At 41.2% G+C, this 19347-nt stretch overlaps 1 protein-coding gene across 3 annotated transcripts in view; it reads left to right on the top strand.

The window, feature by feature from the left end:
• kalrna (kalirin RhoGEF kinase a) overlaps positions 1–19347 on the top strand; it is a 160026-nt gene that overhangs the window by 66216 nt on the left and 74463 nt on the right. For all 3 annotated transcript variants that reach the window (XM_074657762.1, XM_074657761.1, XM_074657763.1), the window contains exons 15-26: positions 6494–6685; positions 7026–7195; positions 8684–8858; positions 9686–9947; positions 11893–12059; positions 14839–14958; positions 16491–16559; positions 16742–16891; positions 16988–17137; positions 18012–18126; positions 18444–18559; positions 18772–18894. In XM_074657762.1, coding sequence (XP_074513863.1) covers positions 6494–6685; positions 7026–7195; positions 8684–8858; positions 9686–9947; positions 11893–12059; positions 14839–14958; positions 16491–16559; positions 16742–16891; positions 16988–17137; positions 18012–18126; positions 18444–18559; positions 18772–18894 — 1809 coding nt within the window. The remainder of the gene's footprint in view (positions 1–6493; positions 6686–7025; positions 7196–8683; positions 8859–9685; positions 9948–11892; positions 12060–14838; positions 14959–16490; positions 16560–16741; positions 16892–16987; positions 17138–18011; positions 18127–18443; positions 18560–18771; positions 18895–19347) is intronic.

The raw sequence follows: 19347 nt of genomic DNA, 5'->3' as shown, positions 1-19347 counted from the left end.
ATGATATATACCACCGACCAGCCATAACATTAGGACAGCACGGACTGGTCTGTGGCTACGCAGCCCCATACTCAACAAACTGCTCCTCACTGTGAGTTCTGACACCTTTCTATCGGAACCAGCATTACATTTTTCAGCAGTTTGAGCTCCAGTAGCTCTTCTATTGGATCAGACAACACGGGCCAGCCTTCGCTCCCCACGTGCATCAATGAGCCTCGGGTCTGACCCTGTCGCCGGTTCACCGGTTTTCCTTCCTTGGACCACTTTTGGTAGGTCCTGACCACTGCAGACCGGGAACATCCCACAAGAGCTGCAGGTCTGGAGATGCTCTGACCCGGTCGTCTAGCCAGCACTATTTGGCCCTTGTCAAAGTCACTCACATCCTTACGCTGGCCCATTTTTTTCTGCTTCCAACACAAAGTTCAAAGTTCAAAATGTTCACTTGCTGTCAAATACATCCCCCCCACTGCCAGGTGCCATTGTAACGAGATAATCCATGTTATTCACTTCACCGATTAGTGGTCTTAATGTTATGGCTGATCGGTGTATTACATATATATTTCAACCTCGTGTGGCCGAGATGAGATTACCTGACAAAACCTTTTTTTTTCTCCTCCTGTACAAAATGATTTAGATGAGACTTAGAAATGGATCACCAGATATATTTTTTCTAACCTGCCTCTCAGGGCTTCCGTATTCTTACTTGGTCAGTACAAGTCCATGTGTGGGCTCTCATTTACAGTATCAACACAACATAGAAGAAAAGATCCACTCCCACCAGGAACATTTTGAAGTTAGGAGTTTGTTTTTATCAAATGTTTATTCGCTTGCTTTGCAAACATCTGTAAGTAATCTTCCTTGATTAATTCCAAATTTTCAAAACCACCATGCCTGGTGGCGGCAGGAAGCATGAAGACAAGCCTCTATACGTAACCATTTATGGTCACAAGCCTTTCCTGAAGGATCTGCAGAAGATGTTATCCATTCCAGTGCTACAGTCTATCATGTAAGAAACGCTGGAACCGGACTTTTGGTCATAAAGATGAAAACAAAACAAAGAAACATGTGGAAGCTCTCAGTGGAGATTTAAAAAGAAAAAAAATGTGAGTAAGAATGTGGCTTGTGTGCGAAGTCAGCGCTGCAATAGAAATGGTTTGAACATTTGCCATGGTAAAATCAAAATAGATAATATAGAACAAACACCAGTGACGCTTTTCTGTCCAATAATGATCAGTACACACAGGCAGTATTATTGCAGAGCATTATTACCCTTTAGCGTCGGTATTGGATGGGTCCAACAAACACAAGGCTTTCATCCAGGAGACCGTTGTCTCGTGCGTAACATTATAATCAGCTGTGTGTTCATATCCCCTGTTCACAACGTTCAGTTTTCCTCAACTTAACTACAGTGTTTTTATTGCCTGAACTTAAGCAAATGTTTTTGTTTACGTGACAATAATAAACACGTATTTACTGCGACCGAAAAGTGACACCAAGGGGTCTGACAAAGCTTTAGTATGTGACGAGTTGGGATGAGAACGCGTTGCTTGTCCATAATCGGTGTCTTACCTAAAGTAGATGGTGGTCGGCACGCCCTCAATTTGGAGAAACAGCAGTACAGGAGACAGGAGTACCAGCACTGGGGCAAAGCGATACACTGCTGAGGACGGGGGCAGCAGCAAACGGATTTTACACCTAAAAGAAAAATCAATGTCAGTTTAAGTGTACACTATATTTAGATTATTTTCATTGCTTTAACTTGCCATCAGACAGCCCTCTCTGACAGGGAACTGAAACCTTTATCTATGCTCTTTTCAAAGCCACAAGACTCCATTAACAAAAGCAGTAATTCTAGCTTGCAGAGCACAGGAATTGCTGGTCTACCGCTGCCTTGATCGATTAGTTTGTTTGTCTTTTTGTATGACTTTGGGGTTTTAAATGATTAGTTTGGATTCACCAGTCACACAATAACAGAAACAAACTAACCGATCGAGGCAGTGATAGACCAGCAGCTCCCGTGTTCTGCAAGCTACAATTACTGTTTTTGTTAATGGAGTCTGGTGGCTTTTGGGGAGAGCATAGATAAAGGCTTGGGCTGTCTGACGGCTAGGTAAAGCGGTGAAATTACTTTGCTCCCGTGCTGGTACTCCTGTCTGTTTCTCCAAACTCCATCTACTGTAGGTAATACACTGAATATGGATATGTACCTCATACAACCCCATTTCAAAACACCCGAACTATCCCTTTAAGTTATGCAACATTTGCTGTTCAGCACTATACGCCACAATGTCAGTTCGTCCTGCTTAAAGACACCGAGTTCACAGAAATACTGGTTCATATACAATAGAGGCCTTAAAGGGGCTTTGAAGTGGATTGGTTGTAGTAGAAGTATGTGATGTTCTTCTTTATTGAAGTTGTCAGTTGTCTGATTTGATTTGTTTTAATGTCAAGTACTCGTAAAGCAGATGTGTGTGTGTGTGTGTGTGTGTGTGTGTGTGTGTGTGTGTGTGTGTGTGTGTGTGTGTGTGTGTGTGTGTGTGTGTGTGTGTGTGTGTGTGTGTTTCAGAGCATTGCTTTAGAGACTAAATGTGATCAGGATCCTTAAATCCTTACTGTCTCTGCTGCTGTTAAATATGCCTGAACATACTGCCGGTCTGCATGGTGTCAAGTCCTATTTATCTCATTTCCTTCCTCATCTCATCATCCTGCCTTTGGTCTTCCTGTCATCTTTCTCTCCTGTTTTGCGGAGCTGACATCCCACCACCTATCCACGCTCGCCTCTCAGCCAATCAATTTATTTTCTCCGAGACGCTTTCTCAACAATTTGCACCATCTAAGTGCTTTCTAGTTCTTGGAAAATGTGCTTTATGACACCCGCTGCCGTCTCAGATCAAACAGTAAGACAGGTGTCTCATCAGAATTCATAGCAATTGATAAATCATTCGCTGCTTTGGTCGGTGGAGTTTCAGTAAATCCTGTAAAGAGTATGAAGTTGTGTAATCTGATGTTTACATTCTGGATTAGGATTAACCTTCATAACCTGCTGGATCACTATTATTTGGGTCAGGCGCTCTCGCTTTCTTTCTCTCCTTTTTTTTCTCTCCCCCCATTAGCATTTTGATGCAGTCGGTGGTGTTTTGCTGTTAAAACTCTCCACTTAGCAATATACATAACATGAATACATTTAGTACATGTTTAAGAGACATGCCGAGGGATGAATATATAAGCATGTTGACCCACATAACACTTTGACAGTCTCTCAAACATACAAACACAAAGACTTATTCCATTATTGACAGATGAGTGTTTGATGAAGGTGTGTGTATGTAGTTGGGATGTGTGTTTAAATGTGAGTATTTATGTAACTTGTTGTTTATTTTTAGCTCTCCTCGTCTACATCAGATTAGAACCGAGCAAACATCAAACAGAAAGACTAAAAGAAAACCCAGAACTCATTTACTCTCATTAAAGCCTTCATCCTCCAGCTTTTCCTCACTGCCTTAAATCTTAATTTGTCCCGGGAGGGTTGACACTACCAACATCGGCAGGTTGATAGGGAGGTCAGGCTGATATATTCTGTCAGGATATTGAAACTTCTGGTTACTGTAGAGGGAAACATGTAGTATTGCTTTCAGGATGGAAAACGCCAGCGTGTTTGGAAATGTAATGAAAACTGAGAAGCCTGGCTGTTTGTTGTTGAAATGGTTTGTAAAGCGTAGCCTGTCATTGCTTCGGCATTTGCACGATGTTATTATGTGGTGGCTAGATTTTTTTTATTAATTTATTTTACCAGGATATTACCGTTGAGATTTTAAATCTATTTTCCGAGGGAGTCCTGGCCAAGACAAAACGCAAATTACATCAAACATTGAATTGGCAGTGTTCAGTAACAGGACGTGTACATTCAGTAGTCAAATAGTTCATAATCCTGTTTTTATAATCTTGCATGCTTATAAAATCATCTAGTTTAAAATGTCTCTGTATTTCACACCAAGGTGAGGGTGCAAAAACATAAATTTCATCAAACACGGTGCGGGTTCGAGGAATTACGTACATAATCAGGTTGTTCTCATACACCGTTCGGAGCTATACCTACGAATGGATCGCTGTCGGGGTATAAAGACCCTTTCAACCAATATAAATCGTAACACAGCGTGATACACTGAATCAAACATTTTCAAAGAAGATGAACTTGCATGCATATACAAAAAATCAATTGCTGTTAAAACTTCCTTGCACCAAAAGAAAAACAGCATTTGATTCTATAATAGAAAATTAACTTCACCATGAGATTCTGTTTTTCCAGATGGTTTAATTGTATATTTATTTTTATTTCTTAGTTTGTTTGTTCAGTTTAATTACAAAATGTTGTCTTTATTCATTTACTACTGTTTCATTCATTCATTCATTCATTCATGTCTTAAAAAGTCAGGTTAGGTCTTGTACAGTATATTCAGGTGACAGGGATGATTCTGCTCTCCTGTCATCTCGCTGCTATAATCCTCCCCTGAACCAAACCAGTCATGCAATGAAGAGTAATAATCTCCTGTAAATTATAATCGTTATCTTCTGACTAATCCCTCTAAAATGTGAAATATCCAGACTGTAAGCTTTCACTCAAACTCCTATTCTTAAATAATTGGGATCATGACGCTACATTTTTTTTCTCACTCTTGCAGCATCCCCCCTCCCCAACCAAAATGTCTCAGACATAATATATATTTCCTGAGGTGAAATATTCCAGTGATAATCTCTCATACTTACCAGAAGAGACCGACACTAATCCATTTTGTCCTCCTGATGAATGCTGAGAGCTTTAACACTCTGACAGGATTTAGTCCTTTTCTGGTGAAGATAGAGGTAGAAACAGGAAAACCCCACGCTGTCGATTTACAGGAACTGGAATTAACATTTTAATATAAAGCCATCCGACTGTGTGTGTGTGTGTCTGATCCAGCGTTATCCCTGTACAGCAGATTAAATTAGACGTCGAGACGCCAACAAATAGCTATTATTAGAAAATCTTGCATTGTTTATAAAGATGATGTAAATCTAACGAAACCCTGAGAAACCCAAGTGAGAAAAAATAAATTCTGGTGATGCATTATCTCCTGTGTTTATGACTAAAGAACAGGTGGAAAAAGGTTAAGTTTTACGAGTATTATTTTTTCTACATTACTTGTTTTCTGTGAATCCGTGAAAACAGGTGTTTGTTGTTGTAATACTCATTTCGGCCACTAGAGGCTGAAGTGCATGTTTTAAATAAGACTAAAAGCATTCATCTTTTCTTCCAGGTGAGTTTTAATTTCTCCATGCACTCTAAACACGAGGTACATACATTGTGTGTTAGCAAGTTATGTAAATCAAAACTCAAATAGAAGAGCAGCTAGAGAATAACAGGAAAGGGGGGAGAGAGAGAGAGAGGGGATGACACGCAGATCGCAATCGAACCCGGGCCGCTGCCCAGTCCTATTTAGGACTAAAAGTATTCTTTATATAAGAAGTGGACGTAGTCACTATGATGTCACCCATTGGTTTGTGAACTGCCTCGAGTTCGGCCTTTTGGCTGTTGCCATTTTGGTTTTTGGCTGTCGCCATCCTGTTTTTTTGCAACCAGAAGTGACACGAGAGGGTGGAGCTAAGTACAACCGAATGCTGAATAAGACATTTTTAGGCAACCAAAATGTTACTATTAACTTTAATGAAGTGAAAACACACTGTGAAAGGGTTAAAGTTGTAAGACGAAAACACGGACAACTCCCAGATTCCGGTAGCGACCTGTCAATCACAAGGTAGCCCCGCCCTAAAGCATCCCCTGCTTTATGGTCTATTTGACTCTAAATGCGACCATAATTTACTAAATGAACATCATGCTGTATTGAAGAAGACTTGAAACTAGCGATTGAGACCATAAACTCATGTTTACAATGTTTACTGAGGTAATAAATCAAGTGAGAAGTAGGCCTCGGAGTTGCCCCGTTTAGAACATGGGCTGGTGGTGCACTTCAGCCTCTTGTGGCCGACATGAGTAATCCAACAACAAAAGCTTAGAAAAATGATCCTGATGAAAAAGAGAAAAAAAAAATTCGCCTGCCTTTTTAAAAAAAAAGTTACTTATAAAAACGATCCTGGCAAAACACAGGAGATATCAGAGTTAGAACATGGATCACCAGAATTTCTTTTCTTCCCACTTGACTCTCAGGGTCTTACATGAAAAGCTAATATGATCATGATGATGATGAAAAAGAGAATAATGAATGATGAAAACAGATCATGATGATGATGGTGACGATAAAGATAATAGCGGTGATGATAATGGTAAATAATTATAAATAAGATGACAGCAAACATGACAGTGATGATGATGATGAAACAGAAGAACTGTATTTCCCATGGCCATGATATAAGACTAGAAGCTAATACACATATTGATCATGTTGATGGTGTTGCTGTTGATGATGATGATGAAGGTCCCTCCTCCTCCTCCTCTCAGAATACATACACTAATGCAGACAAGCTGCTGGAGGCGGCGGAGCAGCTGGCTCAGACCGGAGAGTGCGACCCCGAGGAAATCTACAAGGCAGCCCGGCACCTGGAAGTCCGAATCCAGGACTTTGTCCGCCGGGTCGAACACAGGAAGCTGCTGCTCGACATGTCCGTCTCCTTCCACACACACACCAAGGAGGTGAGACACACACACACACACACACACACACACACACACACACTGAAGAAGGAACACAGACGTCCTGCTGCTGCCTGGCAGTTCTGTCTGAATTAATTATTAATTGGTCATTAACCACAGAGACTCTGATATGTGATAAGTGTGTAATTGCAGGTTTGAGTCCCAACAGGACAAACAGTTTCCCCCGCTGCAATTAGTGGCACTGTAGTGTGTCATGTAGTTGTTAGTGTTATTTTCAGTATCCAGTATTTTCAGATACAACAAGTGATTTCTGAAGTGAATTCTGTGCTGATGGTTTGATCACACATCTGCTAACCCGCCCGTCCGTCTGCGTGTCCAGCTGTGGTCGTGGATGGAGGAGCTGCAGAAGCAGCTGTTGGACGAGGTGTGCTGCGACTCGGTGGATTCGGTTCAGACTCTGATCCAGCAGTTCCAGCAACAGCAGACGGCCACGCTGGAGGCGACGCTCAACGTGATTAAAGAGGGAGAGGAATTAATACAGCAGCTCAGGTAATAATGAAAATCCATATAATTATTCACAACGGTGTGAGAGAGGCTCAGGTAGTGATATTAATATTTATAATGTTATTAATAGAGCAGCTCAGGTAATAATATTCGTACTTAAAATGTCATTAAAAAGTCAATTTCATACAGGCACTCAGGTAAGATTACGATTAATAATTACCATATTGACACCAATATATAATTGTTTTCTATCCCTCCATCTCTATGATTCTCCTCCTCTTATTTCTATTTGTGTAAAGGGAAATAAAACAGTGCTAGTAGTGATGGAAAGTACTTCGATGTAACTCTAGTTGGCGTGTGACTGCTGATTGGTTCATATACAAATGTACTAGTTGATCCCCATTCTCTTTGAGATCGTAAAATTCAACTAAGAAGTTTAGTATACTTTAGTTTGTCACGTTTTTTCTGCATTTCATATAAATAATTAAAAAAATAAATAATGGTATAAATCATTTCAAATAAAATGCTTTTATTGATTTACTTTATAATGAGTGGAGATCATGCGCTTGGTCGTGTGTGCATGCGTCTGTCCGTCTGTCCACGGCTAATCTCGCATACTACTGGACCCATCAGCCTAATATTTTTGGTGCTAATTTATGACTGTATGCTCAAGGATTTCTCGTGTTTGTGGTGATTCACTTATTTTTAAAAAAACTATTTTATTGACTGTTTTAATTGAGTCATTATCTTCTGATTCATCACTCCTCTTAACCGGCCGGTAGGGACCGCATGTCATCAATATCTGTTTCATCGGCTAGACTAAAAACAAGTCTTACCTAGTCGGTTACAGGCCATATTTTGGTCTTTGTCGTGGCTCAAAAACTGACATCCATAGAACAGTTTGATCTCATTTTGAACCGGAGCATCCGCAGATTAATTCCATACCCGATATGTTTTGATCCACTAAAGTTAGGCACGATACGCGATAAATAAAAATCCCTGTTTTTGTTGTCTTATTATCTATTCACCTCTTCTTTGTTTGGAAAGGGAAAGGGAGACACACCTGACACGTTGCATTCCTGTTACTACTTCATAATAAAAGTCGTGTTTCGCCAGGTAAATGCTTTTAATGTGAAGCTGCAACATTAGGAAATGATTGATTTGCATTAGCAGGAACTTAATACAGCATTTTTTCCGGGAATGTCACCACAGATACCCAGTTCTAACACTGCAAATATATAAATATTGCAGTACTTTCAGTGGGCCATAGGCTCAATCACTGTCGTGTTACCTCCTTCAGCGATAGATAGTGACTTAACACACATTTATTTTGATGGAGATCTTACTTTAAATATGAAAGCATCTTTAGATCATATCAAAATATGTACAGCATATTTGTGTACTTGTTTCATTCAGAGTGCTTCTTCTACTCAAAACATCTTTGTGTTGTCAAAGTGGTCCCTCTTATAATGACGGAGTTCTTGTGTTCGGACCTATGTGATATAATGTCTCCCTCGGTTTCTCTTTCCACAGAGATGCAGCCATGTCGACCAATAAGACGCCTCACTGCAGTTCCATCGCACACATCCAGGGGGTGCTGCAGCAGCTGGACGAGGCCCAGGGCCAGATGGAGGAACTGTTCCACGAGCGCAAAATCAAGCTGGACATCTTCCTCCAGCTACGCATATTTGAGCAGTATACGATAGAGGTAAGAGAGCAAGTGCGTGTGTTAGTTCAGCGTTAAAGTGGACTCAGACAGGTACTGGATTTTATTCTGTTAGATACTCTTCTTTTCAAAGTGCGCTGTGAAGTCAAGCAGAGCTCTGCTCCAGGTTCTCTGTTGTTCTCTGTCTGAGGGCCCGGACACACCATGCTGACCTCAAAGAAGTATCACTGACAAAAGCAGACTGATCAGACTTTTCATTGCCTCACATTGCTTCAGATCTTCTGTTACGTTCGTAGCACCACTGAAGACTACAGCTGAAGCTCCTGGCCAACATGCCTCTACCTTCTGCCCCTAGTCTTTATTCATATATCCAGAAAGATCACAGAAAGACAAAACAAAGTGAGTAAATATTAAGAGACTTTGTTCGTTGCAACTGGCACCGTAAAGTTAAAGGTGCAGTGTGTAGATTTAGTGCCATCCAGTGGTGTGGTTGCAGATTGCAACCAACTGAGTGCCCCATATCCGCTCACTCCTCCCTCTCCAAGACTGCGGTAACGTGAGCCGCGTCTAGCTTTGATTTTCAGCCTGTGGTCTTTTGCTTGGAGACAAAGAAAAGTAAAGCCAGAGGTGAGAAACATGTGTGAAATCACTAATTTGCTAAGCTGAGCAAAGAGAGCTCTCACCTCTCTCTGACTGCCTACAGTACACCGCTGATTCAACATGCCCAACTGGCCCAACAGCCTCTGATCAGAGCTAATTAGAGCCAATGTTGATAGACACTCCACAGTAAACAACAACGGCCCCCACTGGCTCCTGGCGCGTTGTGTCTCCACGTGTCTTCTGATCCCACATTTCTTCTGTTCTCGCAGGTCACGGCGGAGTTGGACGCCTGGAACGAGGATCTGTCTCGACAGCTGAACGACACCGGCCGCTCGGGCTCCAGCAGTGGCAGCGGCAGCGGCGGGGGAAGCGGCGGCGGCACCTCCGCTAGCGGAGCAGAGGAAATCAGCCTGGCGGAGCAGCGGCTGAAACGACACGCAGAGAGGAAGGCGGCCATGAACAACATGACCTACGAAGTGATGCAGCAGGGTCAAGACCTGCACCAGTACATCATGGAGGTCCAGGCTTCAGGTAAAACACAAATGGGTGGACAAAGAGTGACGAGGTAGAGAGGTAGAGAGAGAGACAGAAGCAAAGGACAAGAGAAGCCCTGTTGCATGCTTTAGAATTAGCTCCCGGAGATAATTTCCCACCTTACCCTTGTGTTTTGTTCCACACTGGAGTTCACACCTGGCATCATTATGCACCTAACGTGCTTCCCAAGTGACCGATTGTGAGCTGTTGCTGCACAGAAAAACACACACAGCCGTGCAGCCAGAGGAGAGGGCTTAAAACCTTAGATAAACTGTGTTTGGGAGGTTCACTTTGCTGGAGGAACACTACTACTGGGCACTCATATTCTCTGTCGCTTTCAGGGATACATTTGCATTCACACAGATGTGATCGTGTTGCCCCGCTGAGCCGGCTCACATCTGGATTTGCAGCTGTACAATGAGGGAGAGAGGGAGCCCCGATGCTTTGGCAGCACCATGAACTGTGGTGCCAAAGAAAAGCGTGTTGTGTGGAACAGGCAGAGAATTAGGTTAAAAAATCGTCACAGCACAATCCTCTTAGTGTTTGTGGAGGTCCCTGCCGCCTCAGTCACGCTGCCCCCTGGAGTGATAAACCTATCACCCACCCCACACACACACACACACACACACACACACACACACACACACACACATACACACATACACACACACACACGCACACACACACACACAAACACACACACTCTCTAGCAGCAGCCACTGGTGAAGCATGGCGTTTTAAGTTTACTGATTATACAGACTACAGAATATAGAGACACAATGTTTCAACTAATAAAACATCTGCAGCTCAAACATTAATACAATGTAATATTAATAAAGTAAAAAAAATCAGAAATCAGTAATATTATAATCTAAAAATATCAAATCAATATTGAATGAAACTAGAAAGCATAGAGGCATTAATTCAGTATATAACATCTTTTAAAACCGGATTTCTGAAAAGCTGCCTTGGAGACATTAATGACACTAACCTGTCAGAAATCCTCACCTTAAAGGAACACTATCAGTTACTCGCCCAGTATTACATTGAATTCATAAAGAAAACTTCTCGCATGCCTCCACGATAAAACAAGAATCAATCAACCAAGAATAAAAAAAAGAGAGAAAAAGACTTTGAAGTAAATGGTGGTAAAACTTTATCAAAACAACAATACACTATTCACTGAACAATTCACTAAAAACATCACTATTTAAAACACTTCCGCATAAACACATGCACAAGCCTGAGGCTTTTTACGCCTGTTTTAGCTGAGATGCATGTGTTTGGGAAGTAGTGAGCATACGACCAGATAAATGAGACTTGGATTATACTGCACAAGTTGTGTGAGAGTTTGTAAACGGATGTTTTGATATAGTTTTGCTGCTGCCACCGTGGAGCCATGAGAGAAAAACTAATTTTTCTTCAACAATTCAAGGTAACACGGCGTGAGGAATTGATATATACAAATGGTCATTTTGTGGGTGAAGTCAATGGTAAAGAAGCAGGAGTGGTTAGGTAGGGCTCATGATTTGATTCATGTGCAAGTAAGTTTAGGAATTGCATTGAATTTATGAAATTAAAGGAACAGTTCAGTATATTTCGGAATATGTTTACTTTCTTTCTTTGCAAGAGTGAGATGAGAGAGTATATATCATTAATGCCCACAGCTGGAGTCTGGACATGTTCAGCCTAGCTTAGCATTAAGGCTAGATACACATAAAAGTAATGTAGAAGTGATGGTTTGTCATTTTAGAGGGCGATGTGTTGGTGCTCTACACTGAGGAATGAGTGTTTACAGAGCTGCAGGAGAATTAGAGTTAATACGATAGAGATCATCCACAACATTCCCTCATCCTTGACCGGAGGGGGACAACATTTTGTTGGAGATCATGCATGACGAATGCCAAAATCACAGCTCTGTGTTTGTGTGTGTGTGTGTCAGGGATCGAGCTGACGGGGGAGAAGGACATGGACTTGGCCGCTCAGGTTCAGGAGCTGTTGGAGTTCCTCCATGAGAAGCAGCAGGAGGTGGAGCTCAACGCGCAACACACGCACGCTCGGCTGGAGCAGATCCTGCAGCTGCGCCACCTACAGGCCGAGGTCAAACAGGTAAACACAAACACCAGCTACAGGCGCTGACGAAACTGAAGCAATTCTCTGATATATCTCACTCACCAGGTGGCACTAAATACTTTGTTTTTCCATTTTTGCTTTGAAATCATTTGAATTTCTTCCAGAGAAATTTGAAAAGTTATTTCCTGCATTCATCTACAAACTATGAAAAACATTATTCTGATCCCGAGCCGGAGAAGATTAAAAAGTCCAAAAAAGGAAATAATATGGTGCTTTAATGGAGCAAGGTGGGCTGGCTTTAATTATTAGAAACAAAGGAAATAAACTGAAAATCTAATTTTGGAATGACTCCTCCATGTTGGAGAAATGACAAAAACAACACACAGCTGTTCTTCCCGGCTAAAGTAAAGAAAATGTTTTGCATTTTTTTGTAAAGAAGCTACTGCAGATGTGAATATGAACATGCCGTGTGTTGAGTCAGGAAGCACACCGCTGCTGCAGATGGATACAGCTGAATAATTTATGAGGTTTATGGCAATGTGCTAATAACACGCACACACACACACACACACACACACACACACACACACACACACACACACGCACACACACACACACACACACACACACACACACACACACACACACACACCTCTACTACTACAGCCTCTTTTTTATCTGTCCCTTATATTCCTCCTGGTCATAGATCTGCTGCAAACACACACACACACTTGCAGCAACAGTTCAGTAAAGTGCAGAATTTACGTACAATAACTGTGTGTAGATCAATGTGTATATTGTATGTCATGCATGGCGAAGATGCAAATAAAAGTAGGCAGGTACAGCGACTAAATTATATGTTAGAGTTTTAAGGGGAGACACCCCAGGTGGTTATGGTAAAATCATTAACTCATAGATATCCCCATGATACTTCCCCAGTTGATTACTTACATTAATTATTTTTTTGTATTACAAGTTTTTTGAAAATGTATGTTTAAATATGCGAATGAGGCATTATCTTATGAAATGTGTGCTAATTTGCATACATTTCCAGAACAGAAATCTGGACATTGGATAAAGCCAGGTTCAAAATTCGTATTTAATTTTGTCATCTTATCGGAGTCAAAGGTTTTTACAGAGGGGATTTTGGATATATCGTATCAAAAATACTGTCAACAGCCATAAAAAAATAAATTTTTGTCATGTTTTCAGGAATAAAATGTTGTATAAGTCAGGTTATGAATGATATATGAACAAACCCTTTTGTGAAAACCTTCAGAATATGGAAAGGAATGAAACTGGACAGTTTGGTGGATGTAAGTGCTGCTGAAGTGGAGATTTCTGCCTCAGAGTTTGAGAAAAAACTAATTTAGAGAAAGCGTCCTTTAAAGATATGGATTGTAAAAATTCCATACATTAAGACACTACAGGTGAATAGAGTAAAACATTTTACGTAATAGATATCACCATGAAACTTCCTCAGTTTACTGACATTAAGATAATTATTTTTTGTATTATAAGTTCTCTGAAATGTTATGTTTAAATATGCAAATGAGGCCTTATCTAATAGTAACTTGGGGTGAATTTAGGAGGGATATACAGACGCAAATAGACAAAGTAGTAAAATAAACACCTAAATGTGTATTTCGGATGTTTTCTTTCCCCTAGTCTGAAAGAAGACATGATATGGAAGTAAAATATCTCAAAATGGATCAGTGCATGAAAAAACAATGTTTTGGCCTGGAGGGTCTCGATTTGAATTTGGTTTTGTTCAACTTTTTGAGAGAGTTCGTCTGCTCTTCTTCTTCTTCTTGTGCTTATTTATCTCTGTGCTGCCATCTACTGCACATTAGTTAAACAACCATTCTAGGTCCTGTATCTTAGAGAAAGTTGATATTGCTAATGTCCAACTGTTGATCTGTCATGCACATTCCATCCACATCAGTCAGTCAGTATGGAACATGTATCCTCCAAGATTGCCCCAAATTTGTGTTCTAGAAAAAAAAGCATTTTCTGAAGACTTTGGACACTCTTCTTCCTAAATCTAAATTTTTTTTAAACACATTTATTGACACTTCCATTATGCTAATAATACTCTTCACATTATATTTTTTACATTTACTCACTCTTTACCTACTATAGTTTCTGTCTTAAACTTACTTTATTACACTGCTTTGTTGAATACTCGATTCTGATTGGTCCATCATGGCGTTCTATGGTGTGTTATTTCTTTATAACAGACCGCTGCTATGTATAACAGACCGTTGCTATGTATAATAAACCGTTGCTATGTATAATAAACCGTTGCTAAGTATAACAGACCGTTGCTATGTATAACAGTCCGTTGCTATGTATAACAGACCGTTGCTATGTATAACAGACCGTTGCTATGTATAATAAACCGTTGCTATGTATAACAGACCGTTGCTATGTATAACAGACCGTTGCTATAGGCGCAGTTGTGATGTCGAACTCTGGTGGATCATTTTTGTATCAAAATTTAGATTTCTTTAGTAAGTAGCCGTGTAATAAGCGGGATAATGTACAGCTAGCGGGTCATTGTTGTGAAAAAAAAACCTTCAGGGCTCCGCGTCAGGGTTTATTTCACAACAATGACCGGTCGCTGTACATTATCCCTTATGTATGTACCTATTTTCAAGGTTTATGTGAGACGCTGTGTGGGAGATGTCCCTCCCACAGCATGCGCTCACATACAGTACGTATCCTCTAATGTTAAGATTTGCAGTCTTGCAATTTTTTAATGGCTTTGAATCTCTCTCTCTCTCTCTATCTCTCTCTCTGTCTCTCTCTCTAGGTGTTGGGTTGGATTCGTAATGGCGAGTCCATGTTGAACGCCAGCATGGTGAACGCCAGCTCCCTGTCTGAGGCCGAGCAGCTGCAGAGGGAACATGAGCAGTTCCAGATGGCCATAGAGGTACACTCTCTCACACACGTCCTAATTATTGCTGCTCAAAGCCGGGCTTACTGTGCTTTAGTAATAATTATTCCAGTATGCATCGGTTTGAATAGGAGCAGATGAGAGTGCACACGCTGATTCACACACACACACACACACACACACACACACACACACACACACACACTCACTCACTCACTCTTTGTCATCTGTGATTGGACCGGGCTCTCCTCAATAATCATTTGATTCTGCATTGATTTTGAAGAGTAACAGATGCTAACACACACACACACACACACACACACACACACACACACACTAGTGTGTGTGCGTGAACATGTGTGTGTGTGTGTACAGTATGTGTTACTCCGTGCGGTGCTTTAAATAGCTGACTCTTGAAGTGTGTTAGCACTCACAGGGGTAGAAGCCCCTTGGTCAGCACTGTACTACGCACCCACACACACACACACACACACACACACACACACACACACACACACACACACACACACACACACGCACACGCACACGTCATTTTGGCCCAGACCCAACATGTGCGTTCTGGCCTGGTTTCTGCTCCTGTGGAACTCTGATTGGTGTGTGTGTGTGTGTGTGTGTGTGTGTGTGTGTGTGTGTGTGTGTGTGTTTCCTCAACATGAAGTATGGCCTGCATCCTCCATTAGACTGATGTAAATGGTAAATGGTCTTCTGACCACTCAAAGCGCTTTACACTGCATGTCAGCATTCAGCTGAGGCTGCCATCAGGATCTAGTCTAAATACTCAATCACACACTGATGGCACACAGCCTTCAGGAACAATTTGGGGTTCAGCATCTTGTTCAAGGACACTTCAACATGTGGACTAGAGCAGACGGGGTTCGAAGCCCTGATCTTTCGATTAGTGGACGACCCGCTATAATTTCTTGTACAGAAAATCTTGCCTGTATTTTAAGAGAAAACTGAGAATAGACAGGATCTGAAGCAAGCTTCCATTGCAATTAAGGTAACTGCACACGCTCTCTGGCTTCAACTTTAAGGGAAACATTGCCGATATTCAACCGGCTTTGTATCGTTGCAATGTGGGCAAATGAGCGATGTTAAGCTTCCCTCCGTGTTACTAGAGCTCCCCGCTCATTTAACGGCAAAGGTCTGCCAGATGATCTACCGGTGGTTGAGCGGTTAGCACCGGGCGCCGATAATATGGAGGGAAGCTGAACATCGTTCATTTGCACATACCACCCACATTGCAGCGACACAAAGCCAGTTGAAAGTCGTCAAAGTTTCCTGTTAAAGGCGTGATGGCAGCTGGTTAGTGCAGACCTCTGCTGTCTGATAAACTCATGCACTAAGCATACAAATTGGCAAATTTAAAAATTGGTGCACGAGTGCAAAAATAAGCAGTGACTCGCACATAAAAACATTCCTCTGCAGCGTTAATAGTGGCCAAAAACTCCACAGGGAACCTTTTCAAAGTTGAGTTGAACTAATGAGTCAGTGATTTTAATTGATAGTAATTATTTCTCCTCCTCCTCCTCCTCCTCTTCCTCCAGTCTCTCTTCCATGCTAACTCTCTCCAGAAGACTCATCAGAGTGCTCTGCAGGTCCAACAAAAAGCCGAGGTAAATCCATGCTTTTTGCAACTCTTACTTTATTATTTACTGTAGTTGACTTGTAAGACTTACTCCATTATATATCTTGTGTTATCCTGAATACTGTATCTCTACATTCCTGCGTCCAGGAGATGATGCAGGCTGTTTATTATGACCATGCATGGCTCTCTGTCTCATTCCCTCTCTTCCAGATGATGCTGCAGGCAGGTCACTATGATCCAGAGGCGATCAGAGGCTGTGCTGAGAAAGTGGCCGTTCACTGGCAGCAGTTGATGCTGAAGATGGAGGACCGCCTGAAGCTCGTCAACGCCTCTGTGGCCTTTTACAAGACGTCTGAACAGGTACACATCAAACACACACACACAGTGTCAGAGTTTGTGTTTTTCTGGAAGCTTTGAGTGCTGTTACGGTGTCACCGACTCGTTGCATCTGTCCAGGTGTGCAGTGTGTTAGAGAGCCTGGAGCAGGAGTATCGCCGGGATGAAGACTGGTGTGGCAGCCACGATAAACTGGGACTGTCGGCCGACTGCGAACACCTCCTACCTCTGATCAGTAAACACCTGGAGCAGAAAGAAGCCTTCCTCAAGGTGATTCATCTCTCGCTGGCTCACACATCAGAGAACAGGCTGCGGAAGCACGTACAAAATAAGAAGAAAATAAGGGAAACGTCAAATTCAGTAAAGGATGTTTTAGCCTTAACTTGAAGACACCGGGACATAACACAGAAGAATAAGGCAGAATAAAGTAGGGCATAAAATAGGAAATGGCATTTTGAATAGAGCTGCAACAATTAGTCGACTATCAAAAATAATCACCAACAATTTTAATAATGGAATAATCGTTATTCGTAACTTTTCATGCAAAAAATGGCAGAAAATGCTGTTTTCAGCCTCTTAAATATGGAGATTTCCTACTTTTCTTTGTTTTATATCATGCTAAACAGAATATATCTTTGGGTTTTGGACCGATAAAACAAGACATTTAAAGACACCACCTTGGACTTTGAGAAACTGGGATGGACATTTTTCACTTTTTTGTGACATTTTATCGACCAAACGACTAATTGATTAATCTAGAATATAAACGGCAGATTAATTAATAATGAAAATAATCATTAGTTGCGGCGCTAATTTCAAACTATTTCAACGGCACCTATAAATTTAGATTACATTTCCAAATATCTAGGTTTTTACACCATTTTTTTAAATAAAATCTGCAAGTGACAATTTGAGCAATGACAATGTTTGAATTTTTCATACAAGCCTGAATAAACAGAACCAAACATGCAAGAGTTTGTTTAAAATGCACATAACAGATGTTAGGAGCACTAATGTTTTGCAGCAAAATGCTAATTTATCTGGTAGTATTTTATAAAGGATAGTGAAGTCCTTGGGTGACGGAGAAGAGTGTGTCTGAATTGTGCGAGTTTGTCGGTATGAGCACCGTGTCCCTGTTCTCCAGGCGTGCACTCTGGCCCGGAGGAACGCTGAGGTGTTTCTGAAGTACATCCACAGGAACAATGTGAGCATACCTGGAGCCGCCGGTCACGCCAGAGGGCCCGAACAACAGGTCAAAGGTCAGTGCTGCCGACAATCTGAAAAAAAAAAACATATTGCAAGTTCAAATATTTATGTAAATCTTTGTGTTGTACTGATTCTAACTGAAAAATAGTTAAGTTCAACAACACAGATAACATCAACCTACACACATATTCAATATAATTTGTTTTGTTTTGCCTGGATCGACTTTAATCAGATGTATTATGGTATAATATACTAAACCTGTGTATGCGCAGTTGCAATCCTCATCAGTGATCTGGGAGCACATGTTGGGATTAGGGAAGAAATGCATGTTTTAATGTAATTTTTTTTTAATGTGTGTTTTTGTGTGCAGCCATTCTGAATGAGCTGCTGCAGAGAGAGAACAGAGTCCTTCACTTCTGGACGTTAAAGAAACGAAGGCTGGACCAGTGTCAGCAGTACTTGGTATTTGAACGCAGTGCCAAACAGGTCAGTGTGTGATGTGTGTTTTAGTAAAACAAAAAAAAAAGAAAGAATTTGGCTTTGGGGAAATGTGCAGCACTAAAGGCACATCTGGTGTATTTTATCAGGGAGTGAGTTTACTGAGAAACTTTATCTGTTGTATGTGTGTGTGTGTGTGTGTGTGTGTGTGTGTGTGTGTGTGTGTGTGTGTGTGTGTGTGTGTGTGTGTGTGTGTGCAGGCGTTGGATTGGATCCAGGAGTCAGGTGAAGTTTACCTGGCCACACACACGTCACCCGGTGACAGCAGCGAGGAAACGCAGCAGCTCCTCAACGACTACCATCACTTCAGACTTAGTGCCAAGGTACACCGTCTGTGTGTTTGTGTGTGTGTTTGTAAAGATCCGCTACTGGCAGTTTTATTGAGCCTCAAAGGAACTGCTGGGAACATAGAGCCGGTAGACGTCATATGTAAAAACTGTATCTCCTTGTACATCCTCATTATTACTGACACTCCTACGCTCCTGTAAACTTTGATTTATACTTGTGGAGCTTTTATATCTATATACGCATTTACAGATTTATGTACGCATGTACATATCTGTCTACACATACAGATTTATGTATGCATTTACAGAGTTATGTACTCATGTACAGATTTGTTACGGATTTACAGATTTGTTACGGATTTACAGATTTGTGTACGCATTTACAGATTTATTATATGCATTTACAGATTTATGTATGCATTTACAGATTTACTATACACATTTACAAATGTATGTACGCATTCACAGATTTATGTACGCATTTACAGA

This window comes from Sebastes fasciatus, chromosome 14 (assembly GCF_043250625.1).
Source record: "Sebastes fasciatus isolate fSebFas1 chromosome 14, fSebFas1.pri, whole genome shotgun sequence".
In the NCBI taxonomy this organism is placed as follows: domain Eukaryota; kingdom Metazoa; phylum Chordata; class Actinopteri; order Perciformes; family Sebastidae; genus Sebastes; species Sebastes fasciatus.
The sequence above is the reverse complement of the archived record's forward strand: the minus strand, read 5'-3'. Positions and strand labels throughout refer to the sequence as shown.